Source organism: Astatotilapia calliptera, chromosome 3, assembly GCF_900246225.1.
Source record: "Astatotilapia calliptera chromosome 3, fAstCal1.2, whole genome shotgun sequence".
Lineage (NCBI taxonomy): Eukaryota > Metazoa > Chordata > Actinopteri > Cichliformes > Cichlidae > Astatotilapia > Astatotilapia calliptera.
In genome coordinates, this window is record NC_039304.1 from 32,512,642 (window position 1) to 32,529,258 (window position 16,617).

Below are 16,617 nucleotides of genomic sequence, written 5' to 3' on the forward strand. Positions count from 1 at the left end.
TGTTTCACTCCATACACATCAGTTGCTCATCTAAGTGAACATGTAAAAACCTCTTTGAAAAATACATGTTTAAAAAATGAAGTTCAACAGTCTTTTTTTTTTCATGCCTAAAGGTAAAAATAATTTAAAAACAATCCTGATTAAAGTTGTCACGATTCATGCATGAAAAGGTTAATACTACTCATTGTACTTTTTTTAAATTTAAAATGTGTCTCTGCTATATTTACCATTAAAATAGCAGTCATATTTCTACTGTTTGCAGACATTGATAATTGATAATAATTGAGAATAAATCTGAAGGCACCAGTTTGTCTTACCTGACAAGAATAATGTAGCACTGATTATCCAGTCCATTTTGTCACTCCCAAGGAAAGAGGGTAATGATAGATGAACGTGAACCTACTTCTGCTGATAGTGTGAGCTGAAATCAAAAATGCAGAACTCATAAAGCAACCTCTCAAAGCTAAGACAGTCAGTTAGAGGAACTCTTATGTAGGAGTTGCTACAGTATTAATAACACTGTGTCTTTGATGCTACACAACACTGTGGTGGTGTCGTTTACATTTTATCTAAAAAATCATCAACTTGGTTTTAATTAAACAATAAAAACAGATATAACAAACAAGATTGGAAGTTTATTACTTTTGGAGCCACAAGATGAAATTACTGTAATCATGAATAATAATTAGAATAATCAATAGCCAAAAAAAACCCCACATTTGACCAGATTACAATATCTTTCCCACTGACCATATAGTATGATTAAAAAAGCCTCTTCTTGTAAAAGAAATTAAGAAAAATGAATTACAGCACCTCCAAAATATGAAGCCATGACTTTCAGTCAGAAAGACTTGCCCCCTCCTACTTGAAGGAGGTAAGGGTATCATTGCCACTGGAACTGGGAAGCGTTGGCGAGCAATATTGAATTTGGTATGGTTGATATGGTTGATTTTGGTATCGATCAAATACTAAGTAAATACAGGTTCAGTAGTGCATATATAAAGTACCATTAACAATATTTTTTAAACTTAACTATAGGTAAGAACATTGTGACATGATTTATGAGGTGAATCATTATCAGAAAACATCACAATGTCCCATTGTTTTTCTTTGAAGTCTTTTTTTCTATTTTTTTTCTCTTTCTAATTTAAAGCTAAGTTAAGTTTTGAATATTAATCAAACAAGTTAAGCATAACTGTAATGGGGACGGCTTTAAGACCCAGGGGACCCAAGAGAGGATATAAAAGAAGAAGTAGCAGCACTGACAAGTGGCTGTGAAAAATGGTTAATGGAGAAGTTGAAGAGCCTGAGAAGTTTCCATTGTCTGCTACACAAACTGTCATTGTAAATCTCTGCAGAGGTTCAAAGTACAGGCTGTTTTTCTTTTAGTGTTTTTTTTTAAGTTTGCTGAAATGTATTTGATTTTTATTGTATTTCATCTTTTTAGTATTGATTTTAGAAGACCACATTCAAGTTGTGCAGCAAACATAATAGCTGGAGAGTTGGGCTGGAGACAGGTGAGGAGTGTTAAGCTCCACAGCCTGGTTCTGAACTAGCCTTTCCTCATTAGCGAGTAAAAGACTGGTTGAAGATGTTCTGTCTTGTTTTCGTTCTTCATGAGGAATAAGTCTCTAAACTAGCAGGGTCTGTGGAAGCACAGACTCAACAACAACTACTCTTTGAAAATGTTTTAGACAAAAGGGAATTGGAGATTAACTATACAGCTGGCTCAAGTGACTGTATTTTCAGTAATAGTACTGCCAGTCCAAGTGGTATGTACCTCATTAACAGGGATAGACTGATCCCATACATTTACACATATACGTATGATCAGAGGAAGTCCTATGTAGGCTGAGCTACAATACTGACAGTATTGTCAGTTTTTTTTTGTTTTGTTTTTTGGGGGGCAGGGGGTGATCCAGTCCTTTTTTAAAATAAACACTAATAGCACTTTTGCGCCCATATGAAGTTATTTTTAATCATAAATAATAATTAAAAAAATAACTAACCAACTAACTTCAGTTCTTGTTAACTGTTGTGAAAATAAATTGATAGATGGTTTTACTCAGATGATACTCCATTTTTGTCACTTTCAATTGTACATAAGAAATAATTGAATGATTGTAGAGAATCAATTTCCAGTTTATAGTATGCATATAAAAGAATTTGCATGGTTTTCATTTCATGCTTGTTTGACAAAATCAGCAGGATATCCTTTAAAGCAACCTCCTTACAAGAAGCCTAAAAATAAAAAGGGTAATTTTGCCTGACTTCCTTTGCACTCTCATCCAGTTCCTGTAAGTCAGAAAATCTTATAATTTGCTAATTCTATATTATGCATACAGTGTGAGTTGGTCAAATAGGCCTATATTAGATATGTTGCTTTATCATCAACATTTTTTTTCTCAAGTCTAAACTAATTTTGTTAATTTTGGGTATGATATTCTCTGAAGTGACAACACAAAACATAACTGAGGTTTTTATTGTTACACCCCGGCCTAGGCAACCGGAGTGCAACACGAAAAAAAGTAAAAATAAAGAAAAAAAAACACACACAAAAAACCCCACTAAAGCTCACCACCAAAATCCCAAAACGAAAGTATCGACAAATCTATTTACAGCTATTTACAACAAACTATTTATTTACAACAAAACACCAAACTATTTACAACACGGGGGAGATCGCGACCATGACACACTGAAACACAGGGTTTAAATACATAGAGGGAGCAATCAGGAAAATGGACAACAGGAGGGAAACACAGCTGGGGCAAATTAGACCTGACGAGACAGGGAAACGTAAACTGAAAACACTAAGATAACACAGACTTTCAAAGTAAACAGGAAACACATAACAGTCACGCCAAAAACAACACACTGACAACACCGAAACGTAACATTATACTGTGTGTAAATTGGAAGATGACTCCTAGTCTTAACTTGAATTTAAAAGATTAGAGCATTACAAAGCACATCATTGCACATCAGCAGTTTTGGCTAAATATAAATGTCAGTTTTTTCAGGGGGAAGTATGATGGGGAATGCTATGTTTAAAATCCCTTATGAAACCAATTGGGAAATTTTTTAACAAAAACATAAAAATTCATAGGTGGGCTAATAATTTTGTTTTCAACTGTATTTCATTTTCTCCTCCCCCCTTTTTCTCCACTGAATGTGGATGAAAATAACTGATATGCTAAAGGCATGAAGAATAGGGAAGTTCTTCCATTTCCCACTCTTACAGAAATGCTTGCTCATAGGGGGTAAACTGATTGTTGTGGTTTTCTCTGTATTTTTGTGGGGTCCTTACTTTACAATATCATGTGCTTGAGGCAACTGTTGTTTTGAATTCATGCTATATAAATAAAATTTTAATGAATTTATATGCATCAATTCTTTTAAAACTTTCTCTTTTGCAGTCCGTTGACTGACTAAAATGTCCAGTGATGTTTCTGCATAGTAATCTTGAGAGACAGACGTAAGCTGTAAAAGGTTGACTCTAAGTGGATTTCCTGGACCTACTGCAGAAGTTATCAGTGAGGTACAGTACAAAGACAACGTTAAGAAGCACTAACTTCAAGCTTTGGTTTATGGATGCACAGTCTGGAAATTAAAAAGCCTCTCATCAGTGGATGGAATACAGAACAAAGAGACACCTACCTGGAGTGCATCAGTGTGCCAAGGTAACTTCCACTTCAGGGACTACCTTATACTTGTCCTCGCTGGATGAATCAATATTTCTATTCAGTGGCCGTGTCAATACTGGCATACTGACTTTACTTGACTCTGAGATTTCCATCTTAAGGACATTTTGGCCAATGTTCAGTCACTTTTGATTTGATACACAGTCTGACACATAATTGAGGTGCCATATTTACTTGCATACTTCCTGCTTATATCCAAGGATTCACTGACGAGTACGCAGTGAGAATGTTATACACTCACAAAACACAAATGTCTGTGACATACGAGGGCATCAGGACTGTCCTTTGTTCTTACAAAACTTGAAAAACTATAGAATAGCTGCTGCAATCGAATACTTACTCTATACCTCCAGAGTCACCAGAATTTAAGCATACTTATGAGGGGCTATGCCTGCCTTCTTCATGGTCTTGCAGCTAGAAACAGCATATACTAAAGACTGAGAAGGATAAGTTTACTACTTCTCTACTATACACAACATTTTACAAAAAAAAAAAAATGTTGATTTTTTTGTTTTAATATATAAAGATGCTTTTAAAATAGATGCTTTTAGATATTATTAGTATTTCAGTTCTCCGAATTCCAATCTTGTGGGACCAATGTACACAATATACAATACAATACATTCAAAGGACAAAAATCATATTTAATCAACATCAGAGGGACAATGAAAGGCATGCAATGTCCAGTTTGACTTTTCATTTATTAGGCTGACTCACTCTTACTGGGGAGAGGTTATGCTCTGTTTCAATAGAACCAATCTAAGGCTACGCTCACACTGCAGGCGAAGGCACATCAAATCCTATTTTTTTTGACCCTATGCGACCCATATCCGATCATGGTATGACAGTGTGAACGGCACAAATCCAATATTTTCAAATCCGATCTGGGTCACTTTTGTATGTGGTACTGAATCCGATACATATCCGATGTTTTAGAAAGCGACTGCTGTTTGAACGGTCATGTCGCATTAAATCCGTCTTTTACGTCACTGACAATTCAATTCAATTCAATTTTATTTATATAGCGCCAAATCACAACATAAGTCGCCTCAAGGCGCTTCATAGATACAGAGAAAAACCCAACAATCATATGACCCCGTATGAGCAAGTACTTTGGCAACAGTGGGAAGGAAAAACTCCCTTTTAACAGGAAGAAACCTCCGGCAGAACCAGGCTCAGGGAGGGGCGGGGCCATCTGCTGCGACCGGTTGGGGTGAGAGAAGGAAGACAGGATAAAAGACATGCTGTGGAAGAGAGACAGAGGTTAATAACAGATATGATTCAATGCAGAGAGGTCTGTTAATACATAGTGAGCGAGAAAGGTGACTGGAAAGGAAAAACTCAATGCATCATGGGAATCCCCCGGCAGCCTATGTCTATTGCAGCATAACTAAGGGAGGATTCAGGGTCACCTGGTCCAGCCCTAACTATATGCTTTAGCAAAAAGGAAAGTTTTAAGTCTAATCTTGAAAGTAGAGATAGTGTCTGTCTCCTGAATCCAAACTGGAAGCTGGTTCCATAGAAGAGGGGCCTGAAAACTGAAGGCTCTGCCTCCCATTCTACTTTTAAATACTCTAGGAACAACAAGTAGGCCTGCAGAGCGAGAGCAAGTGCTCTAATAGGGTGATATGGTACAACAAGGTCATTAAGATAAGATGGGGCCTGATTATTTAAGACCTTGTATGTGAGGAGCAGGATTTTGAATTCAATTCTGGATTTAACAGGAAGCCAATGAAGGGAAGCCAAAACAGGAGAAATATGCTCTCTCTTTCTAGTCCATGTCAGGACTCTTGCTGCAGCATTTTGGATTAGCTGAAGGCTTTTCAGTGAGTTTTTTGGACATCCTGATAATAATGAATTACAGTCGTCCAGCCTGGAAGTAATAAATGCATGAACTAGTTTTTCAGCGTCACTCTGAGACAGGATATTTCTAATTTTAGAGATGTTGCGCAAATGGAAAAACGCAGTCTTACATATTTGTTTAATATGTGCATTCAAGGACATGTCCTGGTCAAAAATGACTCCAAGGTTTCTCACAGCGTTACTGGAGGCCAAGGTAATGCCATCCACAGTAAGAATCTGGTTAGATACCATATTTCTAGGCTTTTCAGGGCCGAGTACAATAACCTCAGTTTTATCTGAATTAAGAAGCAGAAAGTTAGCGGCCATCCAGGTCTTTATGTCTTTAAGACTGTCACGGCTGGCGGAGGGAGCCGTGTGGTGTGGAGGAAAAGGAGGACCCAAGATGCAGCAAACTGATGACAGAGTGATGTTTATTTACCAGGTGGTGGTGGTGGCGAAAACAGGCAACTCAGCATGAACAATTACAAACGGAAACCTAAACTGGGAGAAACTAAAAAGCAAACCTGAGACCATACAAAAGGGGTGCGGGGCAGAGAGACGCATAGACAGGACACCATGTAACGCAGATGAACGCAGAGATACACGGAGGAACGCAGACGAACCGGCAACAGGCAGGAAAACACACGGGGCTTAAATACACACACCAGTAATCAGGGGATGAGAGACAAGAGGGCAACACAGCTGGGAGGAATCTGGGCTGACGGGACAGGGGAAACGTAAACTGATCACACTCACATACGACACGGACCTTCACAATAAAACAGGAAACTCAGACACATGGAACCAGACAAGACATTGAACTAAACAGACAGATTCACAAACAGATGGGGTGACACCATAGACAGACAGATACAGACGCAGACTCAGAGGCAGACCGAATATAACACAGAACCTAAACAATCATCATCTAGAAAATGATAACAAACTAAAAGCGCTGGGTCACCGACCCAGGACCATGACAAAGACATTCCTGCAGTTTAACTAATTGGTGTGTGTTATCTGGCTTCATGGACAGATAGAGCTGGGTGTCATCTGCATAGCAGTGAAAATGTATGCTATGTCTTCTAATGATACTGCCTAAGGGAAGCATGTATAATGTAAACAGAATTGGTCCTAGCACTGAACCCTGTGGAACTCCATAATTAACCTCAGTGTGTGAAGAGGACTCTCCATTTACATGATCAAATTGGAGTCTATTAGATAGATATGATACAAACCACTGCAGTGCAGTACCTGTAATACCTACAGCATGTTCTAATCGCTCTAATAGGATATTATGGTTGACATTATCGAATGCTGCACTAAGGTCTAGCAGGACAAGCACAGAGATGAGTCCACTGTCAGAGGCCATAAGAAGATCATTTGTAACCTTCACTAAAGCTGTTTCTGTGCTGTGATGAGCTCTGAAACCTGACTGAAACTCTTCAAATAAACCATTCCTCTGCAGATGATCTGTTAGCTGTTTGACAACTACTCTTTCAAGGATTTTTAATATGAAAGGAAGGTTGGAGATTGGCCTATAATTAGCTAAGACTGCTGGGTCTAGAGATGGCTTTTTGAGTAAAGGTTTAACTACAGCTAGCTTGAAGGCCTGTGGTACATAGCCGATCATTAGAGATAGGTTGATCATATTTAAGATCGAAGAATTAATTAATGGCAGGACTTCTTTGAGCAGTTTTGTAGGAATGGGGTCTAAAAGACACGTTGATGGTTTAATTATTGAAGTTACTGAAGTTATTGACACAAGACAGACGCCAATTATCAGCGCCCGAGAAGACATCGTGAAAGCTTCCTGTACGGGATCAGAACGATGCCACCTTGAAATGAAACCAAAAAAAATATTGAAACCGAAAAAAAATATTGTAACTGAAATAAATGTACTGAAAAGTCTGGTACTGAAACTGAAAAAAAAAATGATAGTGAAAAACAATTAATTGAAACTGTAATTTTTGTGTTTTTGCTTACAATTTTTTTTTTCGGTTTCAATCCAGTTTTTTTTCTCGGTTTCATCCATTTTTCGGTTTCACTCTGCTGGCACTGTTTTAGCATCCGGGGGCGCGCTGGGGGGCGGGGGGACGGGGATTCCAACCTAAATGTATTTGCATATATTATAATGCTGACCAATGACTGGAGAAAACACGGACGAAGAGGCTGCGGTCACGGACAAACTTGCATGTGTCTGTTTGGGAATGGCAGATGCTGAGAGGTCCAGCGTTTACATTACCGACTATTTCAAAGTGACAGCCTGAGGTGTTCTTCAGTAAATTGGACTATCGGACAGGAGGACCTGAGGCCCCACCGCATTATTTTTGGTAAGTTAAATGTGTTTGTAAGCGAATCTGTAATTTAGGTCCTTAACTAGCTACCTAGCTAGCTAAGATGAGCATTCGGCTGTAGGTAGGGTTGCCAACTCCCTGAAAAATAAATAAGGGACACCTCGTGGCCAGGGCCGGGCGACCCAGTTGTCTTCACCCTTCCCAGTGTGGTGAATTTTCTAGCTCTTTTTTTGTGTGTGAAATTTTTTTTTAACCATTTGACTTGAAGTTGATTTAAGTAGATGCATATTCAATTCTTTGTGATATGAACACATGTGAAACAAATGATCATTTAGCCATTTATTTTTAGCTCAAAATGACAACATTAACACAATAAAACAGGCCTCTTTCTTAAACAGAAGCTTGTCATGCTTAACTTTTGAGAATATAAGTAAATCTTTCTTTAAAAGAACTCTGTCCTGCTTAACTTAAAATAAAAGAAAACAATAGAAAGAAAAATATTCTTGTAACAGTGCACATTTAGTGCATTTAGTACAATTGGCTTCAGTTGAGGTATTATTTCAGCTTTTCTAATGCTAATCAGCTGCTCCTGTTTGAAAACCCGCTTGTTCCCATGATTACGCATCATTACTCATCTATGTATTACTTTTATGTATTAGTCATCTATTTGTTGTAATCATCTATCCTTACAGTTGTTTATTACACAAAATAAATTATATTATCACACTTCTGGCCACATAGCGCTGATATTCACTGCACATGCCCATATTAACTTTTTCCAGCCAGGTGTTTTCCTTTTCCCATTCTTCCCTTTCTCTGAGGGGAACAAACATTGCTGCTCTAATGCTGGGCTTACACTGTGCGGTTTTAGGCCCATTTTGAGCCGATTTTTGAGTGATCGGACCGATTTTGGCCTTCATCGTGCGTCGTGTAGTATACGTGGGGTAACGAGAAGTGATTAACACCTCACGACCAGCTCCCGATCATCAATCGCTCGTGAGGGCGTCACCACAGGCACTCACACTGCTCACGCGCAAACACGTAAACGTCGGTGAAAAAGACGGAGCAGCACGGCTGTGCAGCGTGTGATCTGGACACAAGCGATGGAGGCACAACTTGTAGAACTTTGGAAAGCTCATCCGAGCCTTTTCCATGTGGCATCACAAAATTATCACGACCACAACAACCGTGAAAATAGTTGGATTTACACTGCTGCTCAATCACAGCTGCCTGATCAATGTTTTTCATTAGCAATTTAGCAAAGTTGATGGTGGTGGTTTGCGTGTCTGTGTGAGTGAAAGACAGAGAGAGCGAGCGACAGATTTTCTGTTATAACCTTCATTTTATGGAGGCACAGTGTGAGCACTCAGGTCGCATCGGAGCATCGGGCCGTATAGTGTGAGACCTGCATCGTGACCTACCAACTTCTAACCCCTGCGAGTCAATCGGGCAGTTTGAGCAGGAGCTGAATAACGCGACTGAAAAAATCGCACAGTGTCTGCCCAGCTTTAGGTGTACTGTCATCCGAGACTTGCACCGCAGTGTCGGCGTTTGTTCCCCTGTTGGCCATGCTTGTTGTTGTGGTCATCTGTTGTCTTCCGGTATTTTCTCCGCAAGCGACCTTTCCTCGACCAATGAGATGAGCGGTAATCTGAATTGTTATACTCGAATTGTCATAAGTGTGCTGTCAGCTCATTGGTCACAAAGCAGGAGAAGGGCTGGGAATTATGTTTTCAAACAAAGTGTTAATTCCATTAAAAGTTATAGACTACTTTTGATTCTCACTGTATTACGGGACAAAGTGCGTCCCTTATTAGCTCAATACGGGACGTGTACTTTTGTTTCGAAATACGGGACGATTCCGTATTTTAAGGGACGGTTGGCAACCCTAGCTGTAGGGGAAACTTCTTTTGTAAAGTTCGTTTAGCTAACCCGTGCAGGTGAATGAATTTACCCTGACTAAAGAAATCAAGAGAGACGCACCGGGCTGCTCAGTGACTAACCACGGTTACTGTACTTTTATTATGAGTATTATACTGTAAGAGCAACAGGCTGGACTCTGCTTCTGCTCCTGTTCAGAGCTGATTATTAAATATGTGCAAACAGCAGCGTGTTTTCTCTCGCTTTCCACATGTGGAAGGACATTAACACCGACTTTTAAAACGCAAAAGTAGTATGCTATGCATGATTGGAATACATTTTAAGTAATTTGATTTATTTATGGGGTTTTTATTAGATTTTATAACACCTGATGTCCTCGTGGACAAAAATGTACAAAGTGTTGCAAAGGGCCATATTTTCACACCATACTGCTTTCAGATATCTTGGATCTTGGATCACTGATGTGTGGGGTCAAGCAATGGTCATAACAACAACAACAAGCAGCACAATGAGGAAACAGGCGCTCTACATTCAATTCAATTTTATTTATACAGCACCAAATCACTACAACAGTCGCATCAAGGTGCTTTATATTGTAAGGTAGACCCTACAATAATACACAAAGTATGCTCACAAGCCTCCATTGCACTGGAGGCTTGTGAGATCATTTTTTTACAATGTTGTGGAAAGGAATGACCAGTAGAACAATGCATATATTGTCATTTAGTATAATGAGGAGAAAGAATCAATGTTCAGGAAGAACATATTACCAATATTTAGATCACATCCTACCCTTTCTCTAAAAAAGCACATCACCCACCCGCAGAAGTGGAAGAAGACTATAAAGTGAAGGAAAGTGATGAAGAATCTGAACTATGTTCAAGTAGGTTCTCAGGCATCCAGGACGTGGTAGTCTAAGGAGCTTGGAAAGAAAGTGACTGTATGTACCGGCTCACTCCTGGTGGCCGATTGGCGGGGCCTGGCGCCTGTGGCCCGGCTGGGCCCCTTCCGGGGGGTGGGGTGCCCTCAGGCCTCTGGGCCTGAAGCTCGGTCCTCTCTGGCACAGCTGGCTACCAGCAGAGCCCGCGGGCACGCCACTGCAACCCCCTCTGGCCTCTGCTCTGTAGCTGCTGGGTGACCTCTCGTTACTCAGCTCTTCCCAGGAGGGTGGCACGGTTCCCCTCCTTTTGGTGGTCCTCCTCGGATCCTCGTACTCTGGGGCCTCTGGATATCTGGGGCCTGGATCTCCTCCATACCTGCTTCATGCCCTGGGGGACAGGGCTATGGCTCCCCACACTCCCTAGCAGATCGTTACATGGAGAAACCTTTGGTATACAAGCATGCTGATCCACACAGGTGTGCACACAGGTGTACACACGGGTGTTCACAGACGTGGACTACACCTTTCTTGGCTGCTGCCTCAAAGCACATTGTGCGCTGTCTATCTTGCGTGCTGCACAATATCGTTTAATATCTACTAGCTAGTTTATTGTGATGGTGCTGTTTTTTATTATGTTGCTCTTCTTTTGTTTGCTTTCTCTTCTGTTTTTTTTTATCCATCCAGGTGATCCAGGTGTTTTGTTTGTTTTTCTTTCTTTCTTCCCCCCTTTCTCACCGTCTCTTCTCCCCTCTGTTTTTCTTTCTCTCCCTCTTTCTTTCATTCTTTCTCCCTGTCCTATCCCCCAGTCATGTCTGTCCCGTTTGTAGCAACCGAAAATAAAATAAATACATAATTATAATAAAGGTCAATCAAATGGACCAATATGGCAAGGCCATGATGATCCACTTGGTAAAACAAATCCACTTGGCATCTTTCTTGGCCTTAAGACAACAATTCTGATGGCTAAAGATCCAAATGGGACATAAAAAAAAGTGACTTGGCTTTTTGAAGTTTCTTGAATTTTCAAAATGTGAAACTGAAATAGAAGATGTGTGAGAGAAGATGCATGACTCTCTCGTGCGTCACAGAGAAAGACGAACTACCACGGTCCAAGCACATATGCCAGGTCCCATACTCCTTCAGTTGCTTTTCTACTTGAGCACTGAATGCATTATACACAGTGTATTCTGCTTGTATTATGCTTTTTAACTTTCAACTTTCATGCCAATGGATGCATCAGAGACCAAGTTGGGGTTCAGTAACTTGCCCAAGGACACTTTGGTAAGAACTCCAGACTACAGCACACAGAGATTGAACCAACAACCATCCAATTAGTAGATGACCTGCTCTACAGCCAACTCAATGACAAAAAAGGAGGGACAACGAGAGAGGAAAAAAAATGGATCGAATGCAGCTGTAGGCATATGTAGGTATGTGGTTCTTACTGCCGTGCATCCAGTAAAGTCGCTATGGCCAGTTTATGACATCCTAAGTCTGTTAGGGAAGTTTTCATGGTACCGTGATTGACATAATCATAGAATAGCAAAAAGGACATAATTTCATGATAAAGACACAATACATGATCGTCGTTCATGACACAATTATTGATGTGTATGGAACAAGTGAGTGTTTCTCCTGCTGTTGATGTACAATCCAGGTACTGATGTGACTGTGTATGAGCGCCTAGTCCCCTTCAGAGGACTGTGTCCATTCCAACAGAACATCCCAAGTAAACCAGGTAACTATGAGATAAAAACATGGGCAGTATGTGATGCCAGGTCCATCTGTACATGGAACATGCTAGTGTACGATGGCAAACTGTCTGGCCTGCAGTCAGGGCATGCAAGTTGTCCCTAACATTAAAGAAGGTTTCCAAAAGAAAACAATTACGTGTAACAACTTGTTTACTTTATATGCCCTTGGCCTGCAACTGCAGAAAAGAAAGCTGTCCATGATGGGACCAGAACAGAAGAATAAACCTGAGCTTCCTCCTGCACGTGTGTCAAATATGGACACGCCTTTGTTCTCATGAAAGTTTGCCTTCACTAAGACCCATGCCCTGGTGTCCTACCATGCCAAAACATAGAAAAATGTCAGGTAATAAGTTGGAATAAAGTTGAATAAAACCTTGAAACACAGAGATGGATGATCTTTTATACTTATTGCTTTATAAATAGTCATTTTTGAGCCCAAAGGACAACAGATGTGATTATTTGCTGCCAGTAAAAAACTAGAAGTAATTAAAAACAGCTTCCTAAATTAACTTTGAAATTTACCCGTCTGTGATAATCTGTTAAAATAACCAACTCTGGTTGTGAAAGGATAATCACAATATATGATGATTTTATTGATTTTATTTACCCCAAAATAAAGAAACATTTCATTTAAATTAGATTTTATCAGACATAAATTTGAAATTGAATAAAGAAATAGTGTTGAAATGTTTGAGTTAAGTTTTAATTAAAAGTGGGGGAAAAATCCAGTTCATATTAATTACGTATCAATCAAACCAGATGGGGACATTTTTGTCCCCTGAGGACCACAGGTGTGATTATGTGCTGCCATTTAAAATGTTGAATGCTTCAAAAAAAAAATCATTCCCACTAAAGTTCAACATACAACACTCTGTGGTTAGTCAAATACTCAAAATAATCTGAACATTTAGGCCGTCACAGAGCAGCTGTATTTGTACTAGAGATGGCACGATACCACTTTTAATGTCCGACACCGATATCATAAATTTGGATATCGGCCGATACCGATATGACTCCAATATAGTGTGTTTTAATCAATAAAACTGTTTTTTTAATATCTTGCTGCATTTTGTATAAGTTCATACTCAACAACACTAAAGCTATTCTGTTATACCTGTATGTAAAAAATACACTGCACCCAAAATATTTTATAGTTCAGCAAAACTGAACTACAAACTGAACTCCTTTTTGAACTGGTTTCCTCTTTCTGGTGCAAAGTGGGCCAAAAACAAACAAGAGAGACGGACTCGCGACAGAAAAACCCATCAGCTGATCATTAAGCCGTTTTATCACTGAAGTAGCAGCAGGACAGGGAGGGAGAGAGAAGAACCAGTTTACATGCAGCTTATCTCAGAACTGTCGGTGAAAATTATTCTTGGAGCTAGGTTTAATTGAACTGCATTTTAAAGAGGTGCAATTTCACAATTTGTGTATATTTTCTAAGTTCACTATTTTGTCATGTGTTGAGAAAAACACAGATTTAAAAATTACATGGTCTAATATTTACATTTAGCATATAACTGCAACATGCTTTTTTCGTTTTTTTTTTTAAAGACTCGAAAGGACTTGAAATTCAAAATTTCAGACTTGTGACTTTACTTGGACTTTTGCACCAGTGACTTGAGACTCGACTCTGACTTGCCTGACATTACTTGAGACTTGACTTGAGACTTGAGGATAAAGACTTGAGACTTACTTGAGACTTGCAAAACAATGACTTGGTCCCACCTCTGCAATCTAATGTATGCTTTTTTAAATTGTATTTTGTAAGGAGAGGCTTTCAGTCGTGCAGGAACAACTAAGGAAGCTTCAACTCAAACTACTACAGGAGGTGGAAACCCGCTGGAACAGCACTTACAATATGCTGCAAAGACTTTTCGAGCAAAGGGAGCCAGTGGGTGCTGCTTTGGCAAGTCTCACAACAGACATCCCACCTATGTCATCTGAGGAATTTGGTATAATTTCAGAGTGTCTGGTTGTCCTATCACCATTTAACGATGCAACCACTGAGCTCTCTCAGGAAAAAAGGGTGTCTGGGTCAAAGGTCATACCTTTGCTCACTATGCTGGATCATTGCCTCAATAAACAAATGGAAAAACCACCATCCATTGGATCTTCTCTGGCTCAGAAGCTGAGGATGCTATTGAGAGAGAAGCTAGATAAAATACAGACCATGAGCATTATGTTTCTTGCGACACTGCTGGACCCAAGGTTCAGAAAACTCGGGTTTCTCAGCCCTGCAAGAGCTAGCGAAGCAGAAAAAAGACTGAAAGCAGAATGTGCTTCCGTAATGAGGGCCTCCACCACCTCTTCCTCCGCACCACCACCACAGCCATCAACGTCACAATCTGTTAAGGCTGTTTCCCACGGTACCATTGTTATTGCATTTTAGTTGCATTTATATAAACTGAATGTTGGGTTTTCCACTGTATCTATTATTGTATGATCTACTGTACAATATAAAGCGCCTTGAGGCAACTGTTGTTGTTATTTGGCACTATAGAAATAACATTGAATTGAAAATTGAATTGGTAGTATCTCATAAGACTCTCCTTTTTGTTTAGGTAACAAACTGTGGCGTCGCCTGGATGAGAGTGTCAGGCAGACACAGACACAAAATGTGACAGCAGACGCAAATATTGAGGTCCAACGGTACACGATGGAGCCAAATATTGGAAGGCTGGAGGACCCCCTTAAATACTGGGAGAGACAGCAATATGTCTACCCTCACTTATATAAGTTAGCATTGACATACCTGTGTACCCCTGCCTCATCTGTGCCCTGTGAGCGAGTGTTTTCAAAGGCAATTTCAATTGTTTTCAATTGGACTGGATTATGTTGTATAATGATAATTTGATTTATAAATAAACAAGTTAAACAAGTATATGCTTATTCTATAAACTACACTGCTGTTATATTCTGGCTACATACTGCAAATAGTAAACACTGACATATGAAATAAATGTCTTTTTTCATATAAATTAAAAACACAAAGTTGAAAAGTTGTATATGCTGTCATTTATTCCTGAATCAAGTAAGTCAAATGTCACATGGTTAGTTTTTTTTTGAAGAAACCAAAGGGTTTTTAGCTACAGTATATACCGGATTTCATGCATTTTACAGTACACATGGCATGAAATTTCTTTTTACATGCAATGAATTTTAAACAATCACTGTACAATGTTTGCAAAATGTTTATCTCAAAAAGATTCATTGTAGAGCAAAAAAGTAAAGTCACTTTGAAAACACAAAACTTCCATAATACTTCAGAGTACTTCAGAGTAAGTGAGGGATGGAGTGATTTCAGACATAGCTGTTTGTGTTTAGCGAATCAAACGTGGTAGCACTGACATTTATATGCACAATATTCATTCCTAAAAATATCAGGAGGGTATATTCACAGATATTCATCCTATTAATTTAGTTCACACCTACAACTAAAAAATGTGATCTTTGTTATTCTGCTGTTGCATCAGTCCCTGGACCTGGAACGTCTGCTGGATTTTCATTTATCATCTGTTTGTATTTGCTCTTGAAAAATCCAGCCTAGGAATGCAAGGGAAAAAAATCAAGCAATCATTAATTTCAGTGGCAGTAAAAATTTAAATAAATAACCAAGCTACATAAATGAATATTGTAACCTCTAAATTATTTTTTAACTGGAAATCTTCACTAAAATGTTTTAAACCTTTGTAATTATTGAAAAAGTGTAAGAAGTGTCTTTCACCTTGTACAGGCCAGCAGTGAGTAAAGCCAGAAAAGCCAACCCTCCCAGACATCCTCCAATAATTTCTTTGGTGAAATTTGGCTCAGGATACACTTCTACCACAACTTCAATCTGAGAGAAAACAGGATGTCGATGCCAAAGAAGCTCTTAATAACTCAAACAATAGACAAGAATGTGTACTCACCTTACGAACAGGAGGGTTGTCAGAACCTGTTGAAAAGTAGATGTACTGGTTTTTGTCGTACTCGAGACTGACTGTGCTGGTTAAGAGGAATTTGGCAGATTGAAGTCCAATCTAAGAAAAAAAAAAATAGAATGAGCTGGCCATAAATTAGATTATTTCACTTACCAAGTTACTCATACATATACAGGAACAATGTGTGTTCACCTCTCGCCTCTGTGGACAGTCTTTATCCTTCAAGCTCGGGTCTGCTACCAGAGACATGGGAGCTTGAGGGTCCTGCTGGTCCCTTTGCTGTTCCGAGAACTGCATTCTTCTGCACAGATATTTCCTGGGATCGGCTGGAGCCAT

General features: G+C 39.3%; 1 protein-coding gene across 1 annotated transcript; it reads right to left on the reverse strand.

Moving 5' to 3' along the window:
- Nucleotides 1-15,581: 15,581 nt before the first annotated feature.
- On the reverse strand, nucleotides 15,582-16,617 carry LOC113014325 (integrin alpha-M-like). Its single transcript, XM_026155770.1, has 4 exons — nucleotides 16,474-16,617; nucleotides 16,270-16,380; nucleotides 16,086-16,196; nucleotides 15,582-15,904 (listed from the first exon to the last, which is right to left on the reverse strand). The coding sequence occupies exons 1-4, from the start codon at nucleotides 16,615-16,617 to the stop codon at nucleotides 15,815-15,817; spliced, it is 456 nt and encodes a 151-aa protein (XP_026011555.1). The 3' UTR covers nucleotides 15,582-15,814.